The sequence below is a fragment of the Acanthopagrus latus genome, chromosome 22 (assembly GCF_904848185.1).
Source record: "Acanthopagrus latus isolate v.2019 chromosome 22, fAcaLat1.1, whole genome shotgun sequence".
Lineage (NCBI taxonomy): Eukaryota > Metazoa > Chordata > Actinopteri > Spariformes > Sparidae > Acanthopagrus > Acanthopagrus latus.
The window spans coordinates 12,642,931-12,670,634 of NC_051060.1; the positions used below are offsets into that span (position 1 = coordinate 12,642,931).

Below are 27,704 nucleotides of genomic sequence, written 5' to 3' on the forward strand. Positions count from 1 at the left end.
GTTGTGTACTTTTCTCCTGGAGTTGCGCTGGATGCTTGAGGCATACTGGACCTTCTGTGGATGTACAAGACAGCTTTTGTTTCTTAACTTCAGATTTGGTTAATTGTATAACACTTCTTTTTCACTTAAAGGATGAATTCCCCTTACATAGTTGTGCTGTTAGCTCACATCATCAAAGCTGCAGTGTGTAACTCTCTGTTACAGTTATTCATATATTTTCTCTAATTTCTTTCTGCTTCTCTATTGGAAAGTGATTGGAAGTATGTTGATACTTGGCAGCTCTTTTGGTAAATGCGCAATAACCTTGAAATGGTTCTCCGGTTTAATCCCTGTCTCCGGAAGCCCTGAGATCCAAAAATGATTTGAAAAGACAATATTTACAATACTCGTGGGGAGCTCCTGAACCCCAACAATTTGACCAATGGACAGCCCCAAACTCTTTCAGACTAACCGGGAACAGGCCTCAGGGTCTTTGAGTGTGGTCAATGGGAATGGGCCTTGGATAATGCCGGACAAGCTGTATGGAGCTTTTAAACAAGACATCATCTACTTCAGCTGTTAAGGAGAATGCTGTTTTGCTGTGAAGCGGCAGAATTTTTCTGCGGACCATGAAACACGCCCGACTTTCAATCTGGCGATTTTTGGTTGAACTTATCCTTTAAGTCTCGGGTGGGCGTATGCAAAAGCAGGTGCAGGAAGAAGCAGTAGCTACAGTGAATAGTAAATAGTAAAGGGAGTTTCCTGGTTATTTTTAACATTCAGAAAAACGTTTACTTCAGAATTTTAATTGTAACTAAATAACTTCCTGAAAAAGAGCTGTTGAAAACCACTTGGGAAACCACTGAGTAAAAAATGTGCCCTGATGTCAACACTATGCAGACTAATTCCTAAAGTATGATGAGAATCCTCTAGCTCAGACCAGGGTGTGTGTGACCTCATTGTGTTTAGAAAGAACAGGTCATCCTTTTTAAAATAGAGCAGCACAGTTTGCGTGTCAGAGCTTTGACCGTGAGTCGATGGGTTATTATTTAGAATTTGCTTGTGGTGTGCAGCCGCGCTGCCAGGACTGACTGGAGGTATGCAGACGCTTTCGTGGGTCTTCCAGGAAACCCTGCCCCGGGTCAGAGACCATGTGATCAATTCAGTCGTTCTCACGGCAGCTAGACTCCGTATTTGGGTCGAAGTGCAACCAGTCAGGTGTTCTTTACTGTCACAGCCTCTCTGCGGTGGGCTGATAGTTGGCCTCCACCTTCTCTTCTCGGATGTGAACACAGTCCCCCACCAAACCACGGACGGCCTGAATCATTATGGTTCTTTGCATAGTAGAGGCGAGAGTGAAATGAGTGTACTTATGTTGACGTGATGAGGATCATGCACTTTACAGAGAAAAGGCCTCTAATCAAACTGTCAAACTGAGAGCTAGTGGTCTCCAAATGACCAAATCAAGCATGAAGACACCACCTTCCTCCAGTCACATATTTCTTGTGTTGCCTCATCGATATTTCCAACTTGAGAGAATCCCTTCAGGCGTGGTACACGTCAGCCATGGACAGATAACAGCTGTGTGTCCCTCTGTGAGCCATGAAGCCTAATTACAGCTGACACTGATTGTTTTCTCTGGCCTGGCAGCTCTGGATAGTAACAAGGACAGGCTCTTATCTAAAAAACACAGGCTGGCATCCAGCTATTCAACACGCCGCTTCCTCTCCTCTCCCCATGCTTCACTTGTCTTGGTTTTTATTCCAAACACAGATGTGCTCTATCTGAAAACGAGACCCGCTTATGAAAGCTCAAAAAAATAGTTAGACATTTTAGAGAAAATGTTTTTTTGTGAGTGTGGTGGTTGAATATGAAGCCAGGAGAGTAGCATAGCTTAGCATAAAGACTGGAAACAGGGGGAAACCGCTAGCCTGGCTGTGTCCAAATATAAATATAAAAAAAATCTGTTGGGCATCCAGGTGTGTCCAGAAGACAACAAAAGGGGAAATTTAGAGGCGGCATGATGACCTACAAAGTCAAGGGAAAGACACATTAGATACAAAGATACATCACAAACAGACACAAAGATGAGTCATTGCAAAGCCTCCGGAAGTGTTTCAACTTATCGCACAGCTTCATGAATCCGCCTCATCATGTGTAGGACAGAGAGGGAGAATAACTGGAGACAGACAACAGACAGACGCAGCATTTTCTGGTGAGTCCTGAGGTCAGTCAGAGGCTGAGCTGCACACGAGAAACACCATCAGACCCTCACAGCCGGTGTGCCGGTGTCCAGCTAGCTTACAGCTAACATCTGAGCGGTTAACGCAGTAGCTGCTCGGGGTGAACCAAGTCTGAGTTGAAATCGTGCAAATTTAGCAAGCTGAACCTTTTTCTTTGCATTCTGTCTGAGGACTTACAATAATGTTGGTTACATTCAATTCAAGAGAATGTAAAGAATCAACAGTGGTGACGTTATCGCGCTGAGCTGCAGAGATGTCCACGGCAGTTAGCATGCTAACTAGCTAGCCCAATCCCTTCTTGTCTTGTTGACCTTGTTGACCTCCTCATCTGAAGCTGCAGTGCAGACAAACACCTGTCAAGAAATAGGATCGCAGATAGCTACAGCATAGCACACTGAGCAGGAAAGAACGGTTATTTCTATAGTTTTGGAGCCTCCTTTCAAATTCTGGTAATTTTCTTAAAATCACACCTCAAAAGCTGACCGATTCATTCCACATTTTGCCTTTTTTTTGTGCGGATTAAAAAACACCATAAAAAATGTTTTTTCTTGAGGTTCAAGGTGCTGGTATTGGGGATTTTGTTAACTTGGACCTCTGGCTTCCTCTGCTACTTCCTCTGCTAAGCTAAGCTAATCAGCTGGTGGCTGTTGCTGTATATTTACCATACAGACACGAGATGTTCTATCTAACTGTTGGCAAAAAAAAAAAAAAAAAAAAAAGCAAATGAGCAAATTAGCGTCTGTACCTCCATTTTATTCAGAACAGACCTTTGTAATCGTCATTTACAAAAAGGTTAGAGGTGAAGCTCCTGGTGGTGCCTTTCTTTTTTTTAAAAAAAATGGACATTTAGCTGACTCAATATGACCAAGTCCACTGACCCGCAAGAAAAAAAGAAAAAAACAGAAAAAAGAAACTAGAACACAGACGCACATCAGCCATCAATAATGCAGGAGTTGGCATTTGGTTTGTTGTGCAGCTGGGCCATCAGTGAAACATCACTGCTCTTCCTGCAGCTGAGGAACCACTTGTGGTTTGCCAGGAGAGAGGCTGAAAAAGCCTTCTAACGCTGACATAAGTGCAGATATGAGCGCACGAGAAGTGCAAGGAAAAGCTGACGGGGAAATAAATCAGGCTTCGTATCTTAAAATATTACCTAAATGTAGCTGAAGTGCGTTTCAGTTTCAGATCGCATCAGATCCTGTGCTGGCTGAGTAACCGTCTGCGTCATCAGGTAGCAGACTTGTCGTTCTCCAGACATGAATATTAAAAGAGGGTATTTCCGCAGTTGTAGGGGGTAAAACAGTGACAGCTCGCCATATCTGCTCAGGAGGGCTATATCTAGCTCTGACGTGGATGGAGACTCTGTGGAGATCAGAATCAGGAGAAAGAGGATCTGAGCAAAATGATCTTTACTATCTCATTTTTTTTTTTTCATTCTTTCAGCAGCTCCTGAGGACTGAGGAGGAGGTCTGAGCCTGGGGCCAGTAAAGGGGGAGGGTTAAAGAAAAGAGGAGGAGGAGACAGTAACAAAAAGAAGAAGCAGAGAGTCAGAGAGGCAGACACAGAGAGGACCAGTGACGGTGACAGATGATCAGAGACTGTTGTTTCAACATGGATTTGAGTTTGCTTCAAGCTCTGGAGAGAGAACGAGTACTGGAGGTTCTTCGGAGAGACAAACAGCTGCGTATCATTGAAGAAGACAGAATAAGGTGAGACATTTTGGACCATTTTCACGCATACTTCTGTGAAACACTTGCTACTGATGCTGTAAGGAGGTGATGCAGCCTTCATTGCACGAGACCATCAACAAACAAGGATACTAGAAAGCAACCAACATTTGATTTTGTCTTTTGTCTGGTACCAAAAGCTACTTCATTTCTGTCCCTTTTGTGCCGATCACTGTATTCTATTATCTGGATGTCAAATTATAAAGAAAGGATGATCAAAACTTTGCAAATCATCACTCTAACCTTAGCAGAAGGTGCATTTTGATTAATAAAATAAAAGTGACATGAACAACATGTGTGATTCCCTCCGTCTCCGCCTCAGGAGGATGAAATGTGAGCTCCAGGAGCTGCGACGAAGAGGCGCCAAGAGCTTTGCCCGGCAGTACGGCGAGCGGACCTGCGCCCGCTGCCAGAGGCCGCTGGGAAAGTTCTGGAACTTGGGCGCCGTCTGCCGAGGCTGCAGCCACCGGATCTGCAGCAGGTGTCGCGTGCGCGTGGGAGCGGCGGACTGGAAGTGCACGGTCTGCCACGCCTACAGGTGCGGTACAGAGCTAAAGCACCCGCTTAGTGCAACTGACACGTTTGACTCAGTGGCGCTCAAATCACGGCACAGAATGACTGTCGGTGTCTGGTTCGCTCCGGCTTTTACTCAGTCTAACACTGTAATGAGAGGATTCACGTCAACTCTTGTTGTGCCCCTTTAAACTTTGATTTCAATTCGATTTTAAACGGCTCTGATCAACATTTTTAGAATAATACAATAACAACAGTAACTGTGATGAACCTACAGAGAGCTATTACCTGAAGCTGCTGCCTCTAACCCTTCTCAAAGTGTTGTTTGTAACTGCAGATAGCTGTTTTCAATTTAAAAAAAAGCTCTAATAACCCATTTTATACTAACTCTCCACTCCAAACACTAGAGTCTTACATCTAGCTGGTGAACAGTTTAGAATTTAGCAGCTTAACAGCCAGAGCTTCTGCTGAAGGGCCAGTAGAGACCAGAGCTGAAGAGCTAAAGAGCTGAAGGACTGTGGATATTAAACTAACAGTGATCATACTCAGCTCCAGATGACTGATAACAGAGCTCCATATACATTAAATGTGTTAGCTAACACGTTTGCCAGCAGCAACAGGATGATGATGATGATGATGATGATGACGATGCAAAGGTCAGCATCTTCACATTAAAAGCTCAACATCAGCTGAACGCCGTCCAACCTTGGTTGCGTTTGAGCACCAGGCATCGATGACGTAAACACAGTGTCCTTCCATCGAGTGCAACAGCTTTGTTCCGGGATGTTGTGGTGGAGACACGTCCCTGTAAAGATGCCGGTCAACAGTCTCTGTCTTCCCAGTGTTTGTCGAGCGTACAGCAACTACAGTATCTGTATCTAAGTGACCCGGATGACTGAGAACCTTCATCAACATATCATAGCCGTACTTACAACCTCTTCTTTTTCAGTATGAGTACAGCTCGGTGGAGAGAGATTAACACTAAAGCCTTTCTGTACTGTAACTGACTTTCTGAGACTTACTTCATGGCGTCTGGACACTGGAGTGAGAGCTCTAATGTGAAGTTTTGATCAGCTCCTTTATAAATTGAGCTTGTGAGAGATCGATACATTCTGAGAAACAGATTTTCAGAAACGAATCAGTGGCTTCTCTCAAATGTGAAATATCTCAGTCTAAGGTTAAAAAAAAAAAAAGAAATACAGTGAATACTGTTGTCAGGTAGAGTGCTGTGTATGTGTTGATATGTGTGTAATCAGGCTCATCACGGTGCTCTTCTTGCTCACAGGGAGGTGAAGATCAGGTCTGGGGAGTGGTTCCTGGAGCAGAGGGCGCGCAAATTCCCACTCACCACAGGTTTGTTGACAAGATTCAGACTGCAGGTGTTCACAGCTGATTTATTTTTAATTCCACTGTCACGATTAATTATTAAGACTCCCTTGATATCACCCAGTTCAGCTACATCGAGTCATAAAATATGGACGATCCAGGTTGTGTTTTTTTTTGTTTGTTTGTTTGTTTTAAGCAGTGAAAGTACTGTACATGTCAGAGGAGAAGATTTTATCATGTGGGTCTGTCCGTCTTGGATCAATAAGGACGTTTGTGTTTTATGAATCTTAACAGAGTTGATAATTGTGACAGATTTGTCAGTCACAGAGACGTTCTATTCACTGTCAGTGGAACAATATAACCTGTCCCGTCATGCTGATCTCCACCTGTCTCTCTGACGGTATGCAAACGTCTGTCATTCATGATATTCACCATCTTCACAGACAAATACGAGACAGTCGGGGAGAAGCTATTAAAGAACTACAACGTGCTGAGGTATCTCAACGTGTTTCCTTTTTGTGAATGAAATACTTCAGGAGCCAAACAGAGAAGGTGACGCGCTACTTCTCATGTCTCTTACAGTCACATATCAGTCGTGCCGCCCACTCCTCCGCCCTGCATGGACCCGTTCCTGAGCAGATCAGGGGTAAAATTTCCACATTTCCACTTTTCCAGCATCGCCTCACAGCTAAGGTGTGAAATCTATCAACTGAGCGCCAAATTAATTTTGCTTTTCCACCTGCAGGATATGAAAAGCTCGAAACCTTTCGCCAAATCCGTGGAAGATCTGATGGTTTACTTCACCAGTCACATTAGAAGTAAGTTCACGTCTCAAGCGCCGTCAAAGCAGTTTCATGTTTACTTAACTACACTCGGGCGCCTTCCGTGGAAAGATGTTGCTGCAGATTGAGAATAAGAAGCATGACTTCCTCTGGACGTTATCAAGATAATCAGACGATGTAGTGCAGCAGTGACCACAAAGGAAATACAGCTGAGATAATGTGATGTCTCTTATGTCATCATCCTGACTGCATCGGCAGAAGTTGCACAGGATGATGAGAAAAGATAGCAGCGCTGCAAAATCCCCGCTGATACCAAATGACTTTTTAAGTTTGAAGAAAAGTCTTTTTGCTTCCAAGCGGTGGTGGTAGGTGGTAGTTAGTTGGTAGGTTCTTGTTAACTTTGTTCTTCTCTCTAAGATTCAAAGTGCCCAACTTCTCTTTTCTCTCTCTCTCTTTTTTTTTTTTTTTTTTTTTTTGGTCGCAGAGATTTCCACTTCTCAGAACGACCTGCGGGGAGATCTGCTGAGAGTCGAAAGCAGCCGGAGAGGATCTCGCTTCACCTACTCCACCCAGAAGAGCCTGTCTGACACCGACATCAACAAGTCTAGCACTGTGAGTCGGCTGCAGCCAGCGAGGCCCTCAGAGATGCAAAAACAAAACATGTCCTGCTTAAACTCAGCCAAAATCACCTGCCTGATTCATCCGCTGCACACTTTGTTTAGACGCCGATGAGAACAAGTGTCTTGAAGTAACGTCAGACCTTTACTGACCCCTACTGGTGACAAGAAGGAATAACTATCAGTCTGCAAAGGCAAAGTGAAGAACTGTTCCTCCTTCTTTTTTCCAGCTTGTCAAAGGCCCCAGTCTCCCAGACCTGTTCAAGAAAAGCAAAGACAGCGACCATGAAGGCTCCTCCACCGGGGCAGAGGAAGAAACTTCCTTTGGTTCTGAGTACTCTGGAGGAAAGAGAGTAAGTAGAAGCTGATGATCACAGGAAAAAACAAAAAAAAAAAACCCAAGTAACATCCTGTGATGATTGTGATCATTTCAGCCGCTTTTCTCATGTCAGTGCCTTTTCTGTACTCTTGCTGATATCGGCATCACAAACTGGGAAGCTACAGCCTGTATTTTGCCTCCTCAGGGCAGCAACAGCAGCATCAGCACAGACTGCGGCCTCTTCGAGGGCGTCAGCGTGGCCGGAGAGCTGGAGCTGGCTCTGGCCTACAACACCAACGCCTCCTGTCTGGAGATCACAGTCGGTGCCTGCAGGAATCTCACCTACGGTGATCTCAAGAAGAAGAAGTGTCACCCGTAAGGATAATGAATTAAATATCTGCATCAGTATGACCTCGTTTTGTTGACGGACCTCAGCATCCTGTATTTGTCGTTTCTTCCTGCAGATACGTCAAACTCTACGTGCTGCCGGAAAAGAACAAAATGAAGACGTCAGTCAAGAAAAACACGACTGATCCAGTCTATAACGAGGTTTTAAAGGTAAAAAGAAAAATGGAAAATGTTGTCACAGTTAGTTTGGTGTCGTATCATGCTATTTAAATAAACCTCTTGCCTGGTTTATGACAGTATCACGTAGAGCGCCAGCAGCTGTTTGGAAAGAGACTGCAGGCCTCCGTGTGGCATTCAGGAACGCTGACAAGGAAGGCGTTCCTCGGAGAGGTCCTCATCCCACTGGACGGCTGGAGGTTTGAGGACAAGGCCTCCCAGTGCTTCAACTGGTACCCACTTTGTCCAAAGGTAAGGAAGCGGAGGACGATTCACATATCCAACTGGGATGTTACTCAGATGAGGAGCAAGGGAATAAAGGTTCTGTTGTCTACTGGCACCTAACGTGCTCAGTATGAAAGGAATAGTTAGTCATGTAGTTGTGTGAGGGATGACTTCATTTAGAGGCTTCGTGTGAATTTATTTCCTTATTCTTCTTTGTTATATTTTCTGTGTCAATCAGGCTGAGCGTCCAGAGGGAGGCGCTGTGGAGCAGGACGGAGGGGAACTGCTGGCCGGGGTCAAGTTCAGCTCCTACAAGCAGGGTGAGCTCCTGCAGCTCAGCTCCCTTAAAGAAAAACACCCACGTCTGTCTGTTCGCCAAATCATTTAACATTAATATATTGTGATGACTATTTAATAACAACAAATCTGCATTTTCATCCGACAAAACATCTATTGGTGTCCTTAAATATTAAAATTGTCGGTATGTTCAAAAACACTACATACTGTCTTATTATGCAGCCTTGTGGTTAACTTGCTTATTTTGTTGATTCATTTGTGTTTTTTCTAATGAGATCTGACCCGAAGTCTCTCAAACCACAGGGAGCATCTCATCTCTTAATTTAAAATAAAGTATAAATATCACCAAAGCCTATTTTTTTATTGTCTTTCTCAGAAAGTTTGGGCTGGGTGTTGTGGGACTGAGACAATTTATAGTTTGCAAATAAAACTCGAGTGAACTTGAGTTGCACCCACAATTTTACATGATTTATAAAAACAATAAGTGGTCACTAATAAGAATGCAACAGCTCAAAAAATGTGTTAGCTAATGAAAAAGGTAAATATAAGTTGGGATCTAGCTGTATACACATGACGTATAACAGCTTGTTCACCTCTCAGATCATTATAGTATAATATAATGCATCTTCGGGTGTGGTTATCATGTGGTTTGTTGTGCTACACATGTGCTACATGTGACAACCAACAGTACAAGAGTAGGCGTTCAACCCTCAGCTTCAGCTTTACAACGATAACTAAAGGTTGACATTTAAAGAGCTGCTTTACAAGACACAAATAAAACACACCACGTTCCACAGCCGGCAGGTCTCGGTTCTTTTATTTTACAGCACTAGGGGTCAGAAGAATCTCTCTTTTGGACCCGTCAGTGACAGTCCTGCTCCTCACAGAGGCTAACACTGGCAATGATCGACTGGCTGTCCTTATCAAAGGTGCCAAACACCTTCCCATTAATGCAAACACTGGTCAGAGCACCTGCGTCAGAGTGTAAATACGCCTCATTGTGGCCCTGCGTGTCTCTTTGTGTGCGTGCTTCAGTGTCTGCGGGCCTGCGAGGTGTGTTATGTGTGTTCTGGTGTGTGTTGTGAATGGATTAAAGACTGTAAGTGTTTAATTGGCATGAGGGTGTGTTTATGTAGCTGTTTGTGTATTGTGTTTAGGTGTCTGACTCTGCGAGCATGCAGACAGCTCATCCAGCAGATGACGCCCATTTCTGAGGGTGAGACCGGGTGAGACCGGGTGGGACGGCTCCCTGAACCTGGAGATGTGGGACTGAATCCCTTCCTGTCTCTCTGAGGGACCCCTGGAGCACACACAGACCCTGGTAACAGCAGAGATGTCTGTAATCACATCTTATAACTTATACTCTGGTAACCTCACCTATGTCACATTAATAAGTGTATAACCTGAGTAAGCAGACTTTAAGGCCTTTTTAATTGATGATTAATGTGATTATCAACAAAAGCTCCGCCTATTGATTATCTGCATCAGTAAATGACTGATTAACAAACATACTGCGGTCGTATTCATGAAATTACTTTATGATTATAAGCTTGAAATGTCGTGTATTTATTTGATTGTGTTACAGTTGTTATATTTATTAATAAAGTATTTATTTTTAAACTGACATGAGATTTGATCTCCATGACATGAAAGCTCTGAGAGAGATGTAGTAAGTGAGTTGTGAGTTATGGATCAGGGTAAAAACTTGCATCGACGCTGACATGATCATAGCAACTGTGTTAGCTAACATGTTGCCTATTTATACATCGACGCACACAGAGAAACATTAGCATTGTGTGATAGACATCTATCTGATGAATGCAAGTCCAATATTCTCTCACCTTTAGCTTCATTTTTGGTCTCCACCAACTCTTTGCTCACAGTTAAATGCTCACCGGTGTTCTCCACTAGCTAGTCCCTAACTACACTTCTTCGCTGAAAAATCCCAAACCACCTTAAAAGAGAAAAGCTGAGAGAATCTACCAAATTATTAAAGTTGAAAGTCAACAAGACAGAAATATTAGGCCCTTTAGGCCTTTAATTTTTTAACTGAGTGGAAGCTAAGGTGTCAAAAACATGATGTTGTCACTAACCTTTATTATGAATTGCAAGGTATTCTGAATGAGCTTGTCAAACAGGGATATTACATTAAAATCTGGAGTGTTCGAGGCATAGCCCCATTCGTTTCTATAGATAAAGAAAGCCATGCCCCTTTCGGTGTGCTCCGTTGGACTTTATTTCAGAAAAAACTTTTGTATATTGTAATGAAAGGGGGGGACACACATAATTTTCTTACTTGAAAATTTGTCTTTTAAATTGACAAACATCAGATGTGTGGTTCATGGCACAATTCAATCAGGGTCAGGAAATGATTTGTCTCTCTCCATTCACTAACAAAGTTTTTCTCATGTAAAGTCCCATGGGGTGCACCGGAAGGGGCGTGTCTTCGGCTGTCCTTATAGCATGCGCACTAGAGACTTCTGCTGAACGAGCCGTCTAACTTCCGGTTTCGCGCCCTGCTAACTTGAATAGAATTCAAATTATTTAATTTTGCGGCTCTTCTTTCCCCTTTTCTTATTTATTTTATTGGACAGAACAGATCAAGTAATTGCAATCAAGGAGTCATTTTAAGGGGGTTGTGTGATGCTAAAAAAAAACAACAAAAAAAAAACAGCCAACAGGCTGCTAGCTAGATCTAGTTCAGTTACCTGTAACGGTTCATTGCATTTTATATTATTCATGTGAATATGGAGTGCGACTAGTAAATGATAAAATAATAATAATAAATGTAGTGGAGCAAAAGGTAGGCTACAAAATTGCTTCTGAATTGTAGTGAATCACTAAAAAATATTAGTCTTAGAAAATGGGGGACGTCAACTGAAATGCAAGTACCTCTAAAGTATACTCAAGCGCAGACCTTGAGGAATCAATAAACAATTTACCAAGCTTCTCTACTGCTTCTAACTGTAAAATAAGTGGGGTTAAAGTGTCCTACCAATTTGGTTTGAAACTGCTTTAGTTTCAAACCAAATTACTCTGCACTTTTCACCCATCTGTCAAATTAAATTTCCTCCTCAAAGTGATGTTCTGTCAGAGGACTCATCCAGCCAAACATCCATGCAAATGAAATTACTGGAAAAGACACTGGGATGAGCTGTCCAGGCTGTTTCCTCCTGTACAATGAAGCCTTTCTAGTCTCTGTGTGAGCAGCGTGTGAAAGACATGCTCAGTCTCTGGTTTCACTATGACATGAAGAAGACGAAAAAGAAAAAAAAAACGCTCCTGTGGAAGGAGCGGTGATGTCACTGACCTGGAATTCTCGGTTAACCCCGTCTTCTCCACGGTCACCATGGCAACCTGTGTTGCATGCCCAATAAGGGCCGTGACGTTGGCGCACCCATTCTAGCCAACGTCAACATCAGAAGAACATGACGATATTCAGCACCTGACAGACTGTAGTGGTACATGTTGAACTGATTCATCGATTCAGCATGTACAAAGTACATGATTGTATTTTAGTGAACTGGCTCATATGTTGGTGAATGTATATATTCAATTAAATCACAATCACAAACACAAAATCCCTTTTGTCAAATTTACTTCATGGCCATAAGTATGCGGACACCCGAACATTACACCCGTATGCGATTTTGGCGTATCCTACTCAACAGTATACAGCCATGGTAGCACCTCTGAGTTTTTCATTTGGTGCACTGGTGCTTTGAGCTTAATGCTAACACCAGCATGTTGACAGTGCTAACAGGCTCAAGTTAGTGCTGGCACGATCAACAGTTTTGTTTTTGTTTTGTTTTGTTTTTTTAAAGAAAGTGCCAAGTGGCCTGACATTCCTGAAGTCTGAACTGTACTGTAGGTTGCAATTTATGTTTAAACATTACATTTTTTCCTGTTTTATTAGTTTTCACAATTGAAAGGGAAACATTAGAAGTACAATTGAATCGCTACTGCAATTAACAGTACAGCTAAGCCTGAGGAGGCCATTAAACAAATCAAAATTTTGAACGTATGGTGTCTTTAAATGAAAAGTTAAAGGATCGCCAAAGTGAGGATCATTTATTGAAGATGATTGAATATCTGTACCATGTTTTACTGCAATCCATACAATAGTTTATAGTGCCATGTCTCAGGCCATCACCAAAATCTGTAAGGTCCAACTTGTTAGAGCCATGACTGTGCCAATTTATATGCCAAATGAACAGACGTTCAGAAAATTCATAGGTTGAGTAAAAACTTTTATCTGTTTGTGGCACTGGAGGAAAGGTCGGATATCACGAGTCATTAGGGAGATTCAACTTCTGGCGATAATTAAGACTTTCAGGGCAAAATGGGACCAAAGTGGTGGACCAACAGACCTACATTACTGTCCCTCAGGCCAAGTCACTAGCATGGCTTAAGATACTGAATAACACCACAGCCACCCTCTGCAGGAACCAAAGGGGCTGAACCCAGATAATGAAGTCATCCCTTGTAGTCAACAAAACTATGTGAACAGGAATATACACACAACTGATCGTACAATGTACAAAGTAAACACATGTTGTTGTGTAATCAGATTTTTCTTTATTGCCAATATGTTGAACACCTCATTATAAAATCCTGCTCATATACAAAGGCCAGCGGAGCTGTGTGTTTCCATTACAGTGTCAGTAGATGCTACTCTAGTCCACATCCACAGAGAGGAGAGTGAGATGTTGTTGTGTTATACTGTCTGAGTCAATCCATCATGACCAAGCTAGAAAATAAAAACTCATCATAAAGTTCACCTCAACCCTCATTTTATCCTCAGTGGGGGTCTAACACTAAGAAACGTAACATCCACATTTTCTAGACTATGCACCTTGGCTAAGAGATGTGGACCAACTGTCTGGGCCTGAACCCTGCAGAGGGACAGTCAGAGAGAAAGGCCACTTAGGAGGGTAAAAGCATGCAAACACATGCTCAACTCTCACCCAACGACAACATGACACAGAACAGAGAAATAAAATATATTAAACCGTGTCCCAGTTGACACAGTGCTCCAAGGGTAAAGACATTCCTCAGCATGCTGTGAACTGCACGGCAAAAAAACTACTCAAAAGTACCTAAAAAGAGCAATCTCTTTTACTGATTTAATGGCATGTAGCTGGATATTTCCTACAGTAAAAAATAATAATTTACAATTAAATCTCTTTAATTTAGTGATCTAAAGTAAAACGTATTGGAACATAAGACTGCTATTATTTTGGTCAATATATAAAACCTTTAAAACATTAAATGTTTTCATTAGTAGATAGCAAAAATATACAAACCAAGATGAAATACCCTTTTTAATGTCCCATATACAGTATAAATATCAAACTAGGCATGATTTGAACTACTGTATAGCAATATTTAACATAAATGGAAGTGTTCAAATATAATGGAAAACAAAAACAAACATACATTTTCCTGCTTATACTATTTTCCCCCTTTCTGAGTGGTCGCTGTAAACGACGAACTGTCCTTGTCTTCCTACACAACAAATGACAAACATCAAAAAGCGAGGATTTGATTACATATTGTATGTGCACATCATGAAATAATATTAAAATTTTTGCTAGTCCCCTTACTTCATCTCACCTCTGGATAAAAACAATAATGATTTGGTCTGAGTTGATCAAATTACACACATTCAAATACACCAAAAATATCTGAAACACTAAGAAGAGAGGTTTTGGCACTAAGTTTTCTTCGAAGGATTTGCAAAGCCCTGCATACCGCCAGACAAACTCACAACAGGAGTGTGTCTCTGAGTGATGCTTCTGCTGTGCTTATACTGCTCCAGTTTAGTCTGCAACTGATGTGTGTTTTACATGAGTTTGCGTGTGTCGACGTGTGTCAGCCAAAGAGCGACATGTAGTGACCAATCAGAAAGGGCGAGTGGCTGAGGGCCGAAGACTTCTTATAAGGCCTCAAACTCGTCGATCCTCTGCTTGGTGTTGCCCTGTCGGATCTGTCGCAGGGTCTTGTATTTGTCTCGGCCGGCCCGGATGTTCTCACTGTGAAGGAGGTCGTTCTGGGTGTTCTTGGACTCGTCACGTGCCTGTGCCAGCTCTGAGGTCAAGGCCTGAGGGCAGAGAAGGAGAAGAGGCATGAGATACACTACACTTCATTTAGGGTGTGAAAGGAAAGCAGACCGACCTGGCAGAAGTTTATGATACTTGTACGTTTTGTTCAGCTAGAATATCTTCACGAATGAACAACACTTTGGTGATTTTCAAAACAAAAATTAAATCACCACAAGTAAAAAGCTAACTTCAGACTATGAACTCCTGCATTGTGGTCGCATGACTTAAACATCACCACCAGTAAGTCTCTTACTACATAGTTACTATACATGTTTTCTGTGAAATGTTCAATCTACAAGTTGTAAAGTTAGTTAGAATAGTGCTAGAGTGAGAGAGTAGATGATTCTCTGTGTTCACTGTGATGATGTTTAATGTCCCTGACAACCTCTGTAGTCTCATTTAGCCACTTTATAATTGAATTGTGAGACATTTAATGATGTATTTTATGTTACAGAACAAAACAAGTAAATATCTTAAGCCTGTGGTAACCGCAGACGTTATTTTAGGCACTTAACGGACAGCCAGTTAAAAAGAAACCTCAGACTTCAAAACAGATGTGCAAAAATACTAAATGATTTACAGGGATTAGGACCAAAAAATACACCACTCTATTATCAGTAAGTTTAAATCCCAACTATTGCCAAGTAAGTGCTTCTGCTTTTTGGTTTGACAGCAAATCGTCCACCGTCATCTTGTCAGTCAGCTGTCCTTACTCTCATCACGTGTTTCTATGACTCCTGCTACTCTGTGCTGGCCCCGCTGCTGCACGGAGTAGCATCCATTGTTCAATGGAGTACTGATTTTTAAATGAGCAAGATGATGCTGGGGGCATTGGGAAATAAGTGTCATCAGTGTATGTCCCACTGTGTTTTCTGTCCTTGTCAATCTATTTTAGCAGTTTGCCAGTAAAAACTGAATGTAGCATAGGGATCACACTTTAACTATCCCCTTTTAACCTCCTCTTCATTGATTGTACACTAAAAACTGTGTGTTTATTTCCTGTTTCTATTCATTCCTCGCTGTGGATATAAAACAGGTCAGTGGTAATTAGTTTCTGACCTCTTTGTGACACCAGATAAGATAAACACGTACAGTAATGGCTTATTAATGTCAGCAATTTCATCTCTTAACCAACCCATGTGAAAAAGAATGCGGCTAAATATTAAGAGACATTTCTAATATCTCATTTAAATGCATGTGCATGCTGAAGATGATTGACTGTGCGAGGTGTTAATTTTCTGTCCTCACCTTCAGCTGATTCTGGACGCGTTCGTTCTTCTCAGCCTCGGTGAGACGATCCTCCTCGTTGCGGTGGTCATTGATTCCTTCCATCTGCAGGTCGGCGCTGTGCGTGCTGGTGTTCTCCTCGCTGTCACTGTTGTCGTCCATGTTGTCGTACATCGGGGGAGGTGGAGGGAGCAGGGGCAGGGGCGTCATCACCGTGTTCAGCTCCTCCTTGGTTTTGATCAGATCGTCCTGGGCCTCCATGGCCTGGTGAGAACAGAGGAGTCAGTTTACTTTTATTTGTCTATGAATCAGATTTCTTCCTCACTGTCCCATCCACATTTATTATTTCCTTTTATGATTTGTTTTAGGTGTAAAATCAAACACAAACAGACTCACAGGACAGGTGAGTGAAAATGTCTAAACAAATCTATTGCTCTGAGTGAGCCTCCCGTATCCTGTACACTGTGGTTAAAGGCCTCACCTTGAGCTGCCATGTGCTGGCCTCCTCCTCCTTGCGTCTCTTGGCTTCCTCCAGCGCAGCAATCTTGGCTGTGTGCTCTGCTAGCTCTGCAGCCTAATCAAAACAGGAGAAACACTTATTTAATTATAATTATAATACATTTAATTTACGTAACACCTTTCAGGGTACCCAAGGACACTTATAATAAATGAAGCGTCCGACGGTCAGCATGGAGGGAACAGCAGCACCGCAGGAGATAGCACCATCCGTATAAACAAACTTGCGTTTAATAGTCCAGAATTCATTCATGTGGTTTGGTAAAGATATCGCTCTGTAAATGAGTCTGGATCTTCATTCTTTGCACAAGCATTTTTTACCTGTCTATTTTTTTTGGGATTCTGCTGAAGCTAGCACATCAGCAGAATCAGTTGATTTGTTTGTTTCATTTATTTATACTGTTAACTACTGTCAGCAATTACAAACTGAAATACTAGTCAATATTATTAACACTGTAGTTACTGTAGTATGATGTAGTACTTATAGCACATATCTTACATCTCTCTCTAGTAGCATTCTACTTCTAAATGTAAATGTAAAATATCATCTGTGTGATTCAGGAAGACTTTTGACAGGTCAAAGTGGCTGTTTCGACAAATCAATAAAGGGAGTAGTTTTTTCACTGAATACAATTATTTTTATATTTAGTTTGCATCCCAATTTAGTGCAGATCTCAAGGAGAGAATTGAAAATGTGCAACAAAACTCTACAGTATGTTATGACCACTTCCTGACAGCTAAAAACAGTCAATTTTCATATGCAAAATTGTAACTCTAATGTTACTGTACAAATGAATCACTGCTCAGAGAGAAAAAGAATAACATGAATATGCAAATAGTGGAGCAGAGCCTGCTGATGAAATGTAACCAGACCCTGTGCAGTCTTTGTGGGTGTTGTTGTACATTCCTTCTCACCACCACAACAATGTGAACAGCTTGTCTTTCACCAGACTGAGCTAACCGGAGGCTCAGTGTTCAACGGTACACCTGCTGGATCTGTTCATTGTGAAGACACTGAACCACACAGACTGGCCAACAGTGAAGCAACTTGGCCGTGAAATTATGTGAAAGGTGTTCCGCTGGAAAACTGCTCACTCAGTGAACACACAGGGACACAGTGTACTATTGTCAATAAGTTACATGCTTTCAAAAACATGCTGATACGACTCCAGCATCTCTTTTTCAGTCAGTCAGTGGGTGTTGTATAGAGACTTAAGCGTCTTAATAGGGTTTAAGTATAAAGGGTGTCACAGCAGGTGTCTGTCTGATAAAACTCTGCTGGTGTTTGTGGCTCAATGTGGAACCACAACTTTACTGTCTGAGGTTGTTAAAGTGAACGAGGCAGCAGCGTGCAGTGCTGTGGGTGGTCCACAGCCAAGCAGCTTGGGTTGAGGGGGGCGGTGAGTCTGAAGTAACGGGGTGTGGTCCAGCTGGACGCAACAGAGTGGTTTTGTCTGGAGCTACAGCAGCCAGGCACTGCTGAATACACCAGTCTGCAATGTGACTGGACAGAAAAACAGCTGCAAAAGGTTTTAATTTGTCCTGTCTTGGAAAAAATGTGCAGACTCAGTTCTGCCATTGCTAGAAAATCTGTTGTGTTTAAGTTTAAATTATAACGTAAAATAACAGCAGGTTGTACATTTGGGAATCCTGGAAATGCACTCTTTAGTCCATTCAAATAAGAATAAGTTCACCCAAAAAGGACAATTCAGTCATTATCTACTCAGGTGACATTTTGTAGTCACCAGCGTAGCCTAAAGGCCCTGACACACCAAACGAACACCAAAGAACTTGCTCTGCCAAAAAGCTACACTTCGCAAAGACTTCAGCTGGCGGCCAACTTGAGCTTTAACTTTAAATAATTGAATGATGTCATTAAAATACTGACCAGCTGCTCCTGACTCTTCTTCTGGTTCTCAGCCTCGCGGGCCAGCTCCTCTTTAGCCACCAAGGCAGCCTGACGCTCTGACTCCAGACGAATTGCCTCCTCCTCTGCTCTCCTCCGCTCCTGGTCCAACATCATGGCTCTCTGGAGTTGTTCCTGCAGCTCTGACACAACAACAAGGGAATCATGAAGTTAATAAAACAAAGACAATGTTTTAACAGGATTTTAGACAAAAATGGAGCTCAGTGACAGAGAAATAAGATTTGGCCACATGGACAGCACTCTTGAGTGGATCAATTTATTATTGTTTTTTGTCTTTTCGTGAGAATTTATGAGAAAAATAAGCTATCCATCCACTGAAAAAAAAAAAAATATGTAAATGGTTGGAGTGGGTCCTCTGAGATGGCGCACGCCACGTTGCATTGCTATGTTCCTACATTAGCCATGAATGGACAAGCTGACTCTAGAGAGGGGCTTTTGTATCGTTTGCGTTTTGTAACAGGCTCCTATGGAAAGGGTGAAACGAGGGGTGTTCAGTTGGTTGCAATCTGCATCCTCACAGCTAGATGCCACTAAATCCACACTAGACCTTTAAAGCTTCTTATATGATGTTGGGGTTTCACAGTGTTTTTATTTCTTCAATTCCTTTTATTTGTCTTCCTAAGTTTCCTGTCATTGCTTTGTCAGTCACAGCCCTATGTAAAGTCTGAATTTAAGGATGTTTTATAAAGTTGTTATAATACTTTATTGTTATTATCTACAACACCTTGCCGTTTATAATTCAACAGTAGCCACGCCTTTAATATTTTCCTCTAATCTAGAAACAATCAGTCTTTCTGAAAATACAGTTGAAGCTAAAATATAGAGACAAGAGTCTAATTAGTCTAATTAGATGCAAATACCAACAATCCTGAGCAATGAAACTCAGTCCATGACTGTATTAAATTAATTTATGGGCAGTAAACATGTTAATCATTACAAAAAAGGAAGCCACAGAGTTGCTTAATGATTTTATATGCCCAGTAGCTGATTGTATATCAGTTTTTCAACAATAGGTGCTCATATGGTTGAATTTAAAAGAAAACAAAAACACTGCTGGTTTCTGCTTTACAGCTTTTGCTGTCTAATCGAGACATCATTAGCACAAACAGGAAAGACTGGAAGTAAGAATTCAAACCTCATTGGTAGTTTTTTTCCTGATTTGAACCAAATAAAATTGAGAAAATAGCTAATCACAAGGCTTCATACTGTCGACTGTCAACTGAAGCTTTCACCATCCATGTTGTTTACAAAACATGTAACCTGCATCCATAACCTGTTCACATGTACAACCAGTCTGTCTTCACACACACTCTGGTTTGTCCGGGTTAACTTACGTATGACTCACTAAAAGCGCCAGAGGGCCTGGCTTACCTTTCTCCGCCTTCTTGGTCTGCTCCTCGTACTGGTAGAGCCGCATCATCAGCTCCTTCTTCTCATGCTCCATCTGCTCCTTCTCTTTCTCGATGGCCTCTCTCTTCTTCTTCTCGTTCTCCAGCTGGGCCCTGCAGATAAGACACAGACAGCGTGAGTCAACAATGAGAGCTGACATAGTTGCTGCATAGCTACGGCTGATTAACAACTGTCAGTGAGCCCCCACACAGACTAACGAGCCCAGATTTACAGCGTGGATTGCCCAGGCTGCCGTGTTACCACTGTGCAAAATATGCATCGTCTTTAACGGTCAAACAAAGTATACTAGACTCTCATGGAAGTTCTGTTTATCTCACATATATCAGGTCAGGCCGGAGAGGAAAATGCACAACATAGACAAGATTTTGGCAACAAGATTCCCTTAAATTACAGTGTTTAGATACAATTCTGTGAAAGGTGGTATGAAGCTGCTAGAAATATTTTTTAAAAATATTTTAACCTATATGAAGACAGAATGTAACTTTTTTTTTCAATATCCATCAACTGACAATGGTTTGGCCAATGAAACGCCAGTAAAAAGTGACAAATTGGCATAAAAGGTCCCAAAGCCAAAGTTCAAATATTCAAATAGGATATTTTGTGGAAAAAGAAACCCAAATACATTACATTTACTATTAAAGAACATATAAATTATTCACATTATGAGTGAATTTGTGGCATTTGGCTTAAAAAATGCTTAGACTAATTAATTCAGGAAATAGTTGGAGATTAGTTTTCTGGTTTGAAATGTTGTCTATGGCTGTAACAAACAACAATTTTAATTATCAATTAATTTGTCAATTATGTTTCTAATTAACTATTTAGACTTTAAAATGAGAACAACAGTCCACTTGACAGTGATATATGAGACTAAGAAGTAGGGCTGCAACTAACCATTACTTTATATCAATATATAAAATAAATTAATGTTTGAGAAGCAGGAGGATAAGATTATTCTTGATTCATTTTTCAATCTGTTTATCAACTTTAAAGCAACATATCCTCACTGACAGATTTTTTTTAAAAATTGTCATTAAAAGACTAAAATGAGTCAATTATCAAAATTGTTCAACTAATTTTCTGATTTTTTTGCTATTCCATAGCAAAATACTGAAGTCAAACTATAGACTATATTCAAAGTATTTTCTCTACACACTGTAAATTAGGGAAGCCTTTGTTGTTTAAATGTATTTGTTATTTAATACTAAATACTCAAATAATGATTTGTCCATTATTCATGCTCTGTGGAACTGAGCCTTGTACTTGTAATATACAGTAGATTTATATTTAAAAAATCAAGCAAAAAGGTTCAGTGGACTAAAATATTTCTGTTGTACACTTCCTTACATGACTGGTTTACTTTTGCTCCAGCAGCAGTCTGACATCTCCCTGGGGCTTCAATTAAATCTAAGTGAACCAATCATAAGGGACTCGTAACTGTAACACAGTGACCACTGTGAGCTACTGTGTGCGAACCCTAACTCTGTCTGCTGGGGCCTTGTGATCTAATGGCTCTCCCACTGGTATTTACTCTGTTGTCTGCTCTGCATTACATCACCGTGTTTGAACAGCTGTACGGAGCAGACAGTGGGCCGACAGCTGGAGCTGAGACTGGGTCAACATCCACTCTCTTTCAGTTCAGCCGATTCAGGAAGCAGCTTTCCCGTATTTTAGAAGGAATGCTGCATTATTACTTCATGGTTTCACTTTGCATTTTGAAATGCATGAATTTAAAGTGGCTGTGAACAGAAGCTGCCATTCGTGAAGCTGCTTCAGACAGCAGAGAAGGGGGTGAGAAGGTGGCCTTGATCTTCATGGAGCTCTGTCTCACTGTGTTAACAGTGATATTAAATTTCTGAACAGCCCTCCTAAAAAAAGATCTCCACGTTTAAGCCATAAATAATAGAAAGTGGCTAAAATCAAAACTTTAATTAAATAAGATTTTGCTCACAACAGGAAGAAATCTAAATCTGCGTTGCACATATACATGCTTCCATGCGACTGCGTACCTCTCCATCTGCTTCTGCTGCTTCTCCTCTCGGGCCTGGGCCTTCATCTGCTGCACCTCAATCGTGTCCGGCTTGCGGCGACGCATGTACAGCTCGTGGTTGCCCATGCACAGCTGCAGGATGCGCTTGTTTATGCGCAGTCTCGGTGCATAAAACACAAAGTCCTGAAATGTGGAGAAAAACAGACAGGAGGAATAAGAAAGAGGGGTCAAGTGAACAACAGGCTGAATAAAGTGTTCACATGCCTTTTTGTTGTGCTTTGCTGATAAAGGACAAAGACTTTAGTTGGAGCTCTGAGCAGGTGCAGGGAAGCTTTTAATACAGATTACTCTGACAAACAGTATACTGAAGGCAAAATAGCCGGACCAACCAAGATAAGGTGTACACTTTTGTGAGTGTTTGGGGTCCCTCACTAATAGCACTGCCTGAAAAGTATCCCCGCCTGTTCTGTATGCTAGATCGGACTGAGGATATGTCTAATGGTTCTTCTCTCCACTACAGAGAAACATGATGCCACAGGTAAAACGGAAGCAGAGAGTTTAAATAAAGGCACCCACTGCAACCTCATCTGCCCTGAAAGCTTCAATTAATCTGAAGACGAACAAGAACTCTTAAACTGGACTATAAAAGGGAGAGGGTATTTTCAGCATGTATAAAATCTGAATTTCACTCACCGGAGACTTTTTGTCGATGGGTTTGATGATGAACTTCTTATCGTTGAAGGAAATGTTTCTGATCTCACTCCAGGGGAAGCCAATCTTTGGGGTCAATCTGAGGAAGAAAGCACATAAACATGAAGGTTAAACCATCATCATGGGATCTATTTTGATGGAAAAAAAATATAATTTTAGAGTACTTATCATAACCCTGACATTACTGCAATGAGTACACAATCAGATAAATTATACAACTGCACAATGTACAAAGATATGTGGATGACCTCCAACTGTTTCTATCATTAGTGCCTGACGAACCCAAGAGTCTGACTCATTTAAGAGACTGACCCAGAAATATTGGACTGTCACTGTGCACCAAATATTTGAAATATACAAGGACAAAACCATAATTACCATTATTAGTGCTGATCCTACCAGGAGACTAAATTACACTAAAAACTCTGGCAAAAGAGATTCAATCTGAGGCAAAATCTTTGTGCCACAGACACTGTGTAACTTTCAAATGTTTCTTGGGTTGCTACCAACAAGTAAACGGGAGCTCATTACATCCTGTTTAGCACCTCTGCATTGGCTTCCTGTCTCTTTTTGAATTGATTTTGAGATCTAAATGGTTTAACGCCTTCATAGCTAGGAATCTGTCCCTCACTCTGCTCTCGAACATTACAGGAGTCAGTGATCACCAGTTAAGACGACACGGACAAACATCTTAGGATGAGTCTTAAGTCTGACGTTTTTAATCGTGACTTTGGTCATTCTCACTGACATTATCTTTTAATTTAGATGTTTCAAATGTTTTTAATATACTTTGATGTAAAGCATGCTGAGCTACACTTGTGTCAGAAAGTTTATTGTTATTATAACAACCTGCACCTGTTCAGTGAACATAAGACACAAAAAAATCAAAAGTAAATTTAATATCTTTTGGTTTTGGACTGTTTGTCAGACAAAACAAGCAAAGCGAAGGCTCGTCCACTAAAAGATTAATCAAGAGCAGTGTAGTTAAATGTTATGTAGATATTAATTACAAAGAGTTACTGACATTCATTTCAGTCAATTCACTTGTATGTACTGTAGTGTTAGAATAAATCTCTGTCAGGTTGAATGTCAATGTGGATTTCTGTATCCACTGTTCGGGCATGTAGTTGTTCGAGGGATGAATCTGGGGTGTGGCTTGCCGTTCTATTGTGCCAGACAAACTGAATGGATGCCGATCTCATTCAGCACAATACAAAGTAGCACTGTAAACATTGACAAACCGATAGTGTTTTAATCTAGAAAGGAAGCCAGCCATCAACCTCGCAGCAAAACTCTGCTGTGAAACCGTACTGACTGAACTGGAATTTCGCTCAATTATTGATCCTGACACATGCATGAGGAATTGAGGAAACAATGTAGAAGTTATTTCAGTAATTTTATTTTTCCATCGGGTCTTGCGGTTTACTGAGCTGTGCTTTATCAATGGATTCGTGTTCAAACAAAATACTGTATTAGTGATGCTGTTAATAAAACTTAACTGACAGCTTGCAGTGATTTAGAAATGGAAAGACACTGTGGTGAGTTGAAAGGAAACTGGATTGTGAGTGTATTACTGTATTAGAGGGAACTTGTGGGGAATATCAGCATTTGATCAGCCAGTAGAAACAGTATCAAAATACACAAGGAATAAAAGCTGTTTTTCAGTTTCAAGTACTGTTGCAGGCTGGGTAGATACCCAAGTTCCTAAAAGTAAGAAAGCACCAAGAACAGTCAACAATGAGCACAATTTAATGTGTAAGGTCGAACATTGTCAGAAAGAATATAACATATGTTATAAGAGCCATTTGAAACAGTTAATCACATTCTTTAATAAAGTCAATTTCAAATGCTGTGCTTTATGAATATCATCCTGACAATTTGTGGGTGGCAGTAACATCTTGAACAGATGCCAAAGTTAGATCAGACTCAGTTAAAGTCGAGAAGAAGAAAATGTAAGAAAATATTCATATATTCATTTCAGATTCCAAATTCAGTGGAAATTTTCAACTTTCATGGTTGAAAAGTGATTGAGTGAGTGACTGATAGTTGTTACGACAAAACCTCGGCTCAAGAGAGCCTCTTAGAGCTGTCTTATAAACTGAGCATTGCTGTGGTTCAACAGAGCACAAGGAGTTAAACCAGAATTAGACTGCTCCTCGGCGAAGCCTTGGCTGCACTGCTGCATTGTGGGCCAGCTGCCCTCATTGGAGAGACAGTGTTGTAGGTTAGCCTTGCATTCTTAAGTGCCACACAGCTTGAAAAACCAGTCGGCGTGGCCATGGTTACAGCAGAGGGCACCGTGGAGGAGAGGCATTTCTTTGCTGATCCCAGGGAGCACATAAAGAGCCAGACTCGCACAAGGACTTGGTATGTTCTGTAACAATGTGTTTCTCCCTGTTGTTGGAGATTTCATACCTCAGCAAACAGACAACCACACTAAATGAGAGACTGCGTGTGCTTTTTCACACAATGGCAGTTACTGTAATTAAAACATTTAGACTTTAGAAGAAACTCTTGAGCCAAGACAAGACAAAGAATTAGCCAACAAAGGTGTAATGAGAGGCCTCAGCTGTCACCAACTCTGCTGTATTCATTTATCCCACAGACAGAGTGGACCACTCTGCTTTCAATAGACACCTGCATGAAAGCTGACAGTGCAGCCGGTTTAATTTGGGAAGAGCTACAATCCCAGCCAAAGCAGAAAGTACGGCTGGAAGGGTTTCCAGCATGGGGTCAGTGACTGAAAGGCAAGTCACCTGGGATGAAGTGCTCTTATAGTACGGTGCACTTCACTCCAGTAACCCCACAGACGAGGGCACCAGCCACAGGAGATTTCAGAGCTCATTTCACCAAATACAGGGTGATTACCTCCCAAAGTGTCTTGCCCTATAAACAAATTGGCAATCACAACAGGCCGGATTCTGGTAACACAGGCCTTCCCACAGATCTCAAAAAGTAGGTTGTCCTTGAAGCACAATCATCAAAACAAACAAGCACAAAAGAGGAATATTTACTTTTTCTGTTACATTGTGTGGGTGAACTGAAGCACAGAGTTGAGGGCAAAGGGAGAAATGAGGTCTGCAAATGTACAGTAGATATTTTACACTAACGTGCTTTGTGCTTCGGGAGATAGTCTTTATCAATTAGCAGAAACTAAAGTAGTATTTGTGCCTGTATAAGCAAAGGTGTGGGCAAAAGATGTCCTGCTTGTTCTATTAATCTTCGAGAGGACAATTATATGAAGAAGCAAAAACATGATCACTTAAAACATTATGTTACAAATGTGTGTCCAAAAAACTCAATACAAGCAGATTATTTAAGCTTGAGGGATCTGCAAATAAAGCACCACTGAAAAACAGGGCTGCAACCAACAATTATTTTTAGGGATAAATTATTAATGTTTTAGTCTATGAAATGTGAAACATGCTTATCACAAATTCTCAGATCCCAAAGTGGCATCTTCAAGTTGCTTCTTCAAAAACTTACAAAAATAAAGAAAAGCGGCAAAGCCTTTCAAAATAGTTGCAGCTTCTTTTCTTTAAATCAACTAATCACTGCAGCTCTACTGAAGAGACATAACAGATCAAAGCAAACTGCTGAGTTTAAATATTCAAGGCTGTGTTTAAAGAATCTCCTCCCAAAGACTCTCCTTTCAGCCTTCATTGTTATTCCTGTCATACTGTCTGCAGAGGAACAAGAACGGTGATTAAGCACAGACGTGGACCTGGCCCAGCTAGTTTAGCTCTGTGTCACAGGGCTGCAGCAACTGTTGCAGCAGCACAAAACAAGGGCCACAACAGACACTACCAGCAGGGTTGTTTCTGTCAAAATATAGCGCTTACTTGTCGTCCTTCTCATAAATGTTGAGTCCCAGGGCGTCCACTCCCAGCCACAGCTCAGTTCCCTTCTTGTTCTTGATGTCGAAGTAGTTAACGCCGTACATTTCCAGGTCCTGGGCAATCTTCAGGTACTCCAGCATAGCGTCCTCCCTACAAGGGTGGACAGAGCACAACAATATGTTATCATTTTTATTTTACAGCGCATTATTTCACAAGTGTTACAACATGAGACACACACTCACTTTAACATGCCGCCGTGCTCCTCGTGCCACACCTGAATCCTCTCCTCCCACTGTTCTCTGGATAACTTGTGCTGCTCCAGGACTCTGTACAAAGATAGAAGAAAGAAGAACAGATCAGCTACATACATATAGAGACCACTAATACACAAAACTATCTGATATATGTGGCTTTGGTTAGATAAATATTACAGGCTCTATTATCGTGCAAGCATTGCACTGTGCAAAGTGTGGCACTGCAACTCAGAGACACCTAAATGACCCTTTCTGGAATCTAATAAACCTCTTTTAATGCTGTTCTGTATGTTTTACTTCCATTTTTTTTATTTCACTCTATATTCTTTGTGTCTGCAGTAATGCAGGAATTAACTGGGTTCAGGTGCTATGCAGCTTTTAAACAGAATGAGCAGCAGGCTACCTTCAAGGTGGAGGCTGACGTACATTCTCCTTGGAGATTTTAAAGCTCAGCTATCTGATGTTTTTCATGATTGCTGTAATTGTAAATGAATTCCTTGTTGTGTTTATTCTGATTGTGTGCTTGTGAAGGTTTTTCTTTTCTCAACTCTTGTAAATGAGATGTTAATCTCAATAAGACTACCAGATTAGATGAAGAATAAATACAAATAGTACAGTTTTAAATGAGTACAGAAGAAGATCTGTTTAATGAAATTAGGTTTATTAGGTTAGCAATACTAAGATTTGGCCACCTTTTGGCTTCATATATGGACAGTATATTCCACTTTTAATGTCTGATACTTAAAAGCATCACTGCGATTATTTTTCAATTGCTTTATTCCTTATACAACCATCTGAAGGTGACAGAAAGCGTATAATAGACACATTGATTTCAGTCCCCTTGTGCACATCAAACAGGAAAGCTGTTAATGTTGTCCTACACAGTTTTTGTTGTTCGTGCAGCGTAAATGAACAACAATGCCAGATGGTGACAACTTCCGGACAAAGGAGACGTATGTAATGACTTTACATGATTTCCTTGGCAGCATATCTGAGTTTTCACATACCCAAATCCTTGTTCCTGAAGGGTATAATAGTTTTGTCTTTGGTAATGGACAGTCTGGACCCGTTTCCCCAAACTGTCAGTTCTTCTACACTAGTCAAGAGGAGCTGATACAGCGATGTATCGCTGTC

At 41.3% G+C, this 27,704-nt stretch overlaps 2 protein-coding genes across 7 annotated transcripts in view; one reads left to right on the top strand and one right to left on the bottom strand.

Annotated features, from left to right (window-relative positions):
* Window positions 1-1,912: 1,912 nt before the first annotated feature.
* On the top strand, window positions 1,913-10,210 carry sytl3 (synaptotagmin-like 3). Of its 3 annotated transcripts, XM_037086251.1 has the most exons (14): window positions 1,913-2,194; window positions 3,666-3,931; window positions 4,272-4,487; window positions 5,748-5,815; window positions 6,232-6,283; window positions 6,371-6,434; window positions 6,534-6,606; window positions 7,055-7,182; window positions 7,418-7,540; window positions 7,712-7,881; window positions 7,971-8,064; window positions 8,152-8,322; window positions 8,534-8,615; window positions 9,750-10,210. In XM_037086251.1, exons 2-14 carry the CDS (start codon window positions 3,810-3,812, stop codon window positions 9,755-9,757), a joined length of 1,371 nt encoding a protein of 456 aa, XP_036942146.1. In that variant the 5' UTR covers window positions 1,913-2,194; window positions 3,666-3,809; the 3' UTR covers window positions 9,758-10,210. The 3 variants fall into 3 exon arrangements, with proteins under 3 accessions (XP_036942146.1, XP_036942144.1, XP_036942145.1); XM_037086249.1 differs by lacking the exon at window positions 9,750-10,210 and having other exon boundaries at window positions 8,534-9,738; XM_037086250.1 differs by lacking the exon at window positions 9,750-10,210 and having other exon boundaries at window positions 3,669-3,931; window positions 8,534-9,738.
* A 2,940-nt stretch (window positions 10,211-13,150) lies between these two features.
* ezrb (ezrin b) overlaps window positions 13,151-27,704 on the bottom strand; it is a 33,768-nt gene continuing 19,214 nt past the window's right edge. For all 4 annotated transcript variants that reach the window (XM_037085681.1, XM_037085682.1, XM_037085680.1 and 1 more), the window contains exons 6-14: window positions 26,559-26,642; window positions 26,320-26,466; window positions 22,460-22,556; window positions 21,786-21,949; window positions 19,738-19,868; window positions 18,328-18,488; window positions 16,405-16,497; window positions 15,945-16,187; window positions 13,151-14,695 (exon numbers count right to left, since the gene is read on the bottom strand). In XM_037085681.1, coding sequence (XP_036941576.1) covers window positions 14,531-14,695; window positions 15,945-16,187; window positions 16,405-16,497; window positions 18,328-18,488; window positions 19,738-19,868; window positions 21,786-21,949; window positions 22,460-22,556; window positions 26,320-26,466; window positions 26,559-26,642 — 1,285 coding nt within the window. In that variant the 3' untranslated portion in view covers window positions 13,151-14,530. The remainder of the gene's footprint in view (window positions 14,696-15,944; window positions 16,188-16,404; window positions 16,498-18,327; window positions 18,489-19,737; window positions 19,869-21,785; window positions 21,950-22,459; window positions 22,557-26,319; window positions 26,467-26,558; window positions 26,643-27,704) is intronic.

Bases quoted from the DNA above. Each gene is read 5' to 3' on its own strand.
- sytl3 (XM_037086249.1), top strand. From the start codon at position 3,810: ATGATCAGAGACTGTTGTTTCAACATGGATTTGAGTTTGCTTCAAGCT. The intron at 8,065-8,151 runs GTAAAAAGAAAA...GGTTTATGACAG, and splicing joins TCTATAACGAGGTTTTAAAG to TATCACGTAGAGCGCCAGCA. The intron at 8,323-8,533 runs GTAAGGAAGCGG...TGTGTCAATCAG, and splicing joins GGTACCCACTTTGTCCAAAG to GCTGAGCGTCCAGAGGGAGG.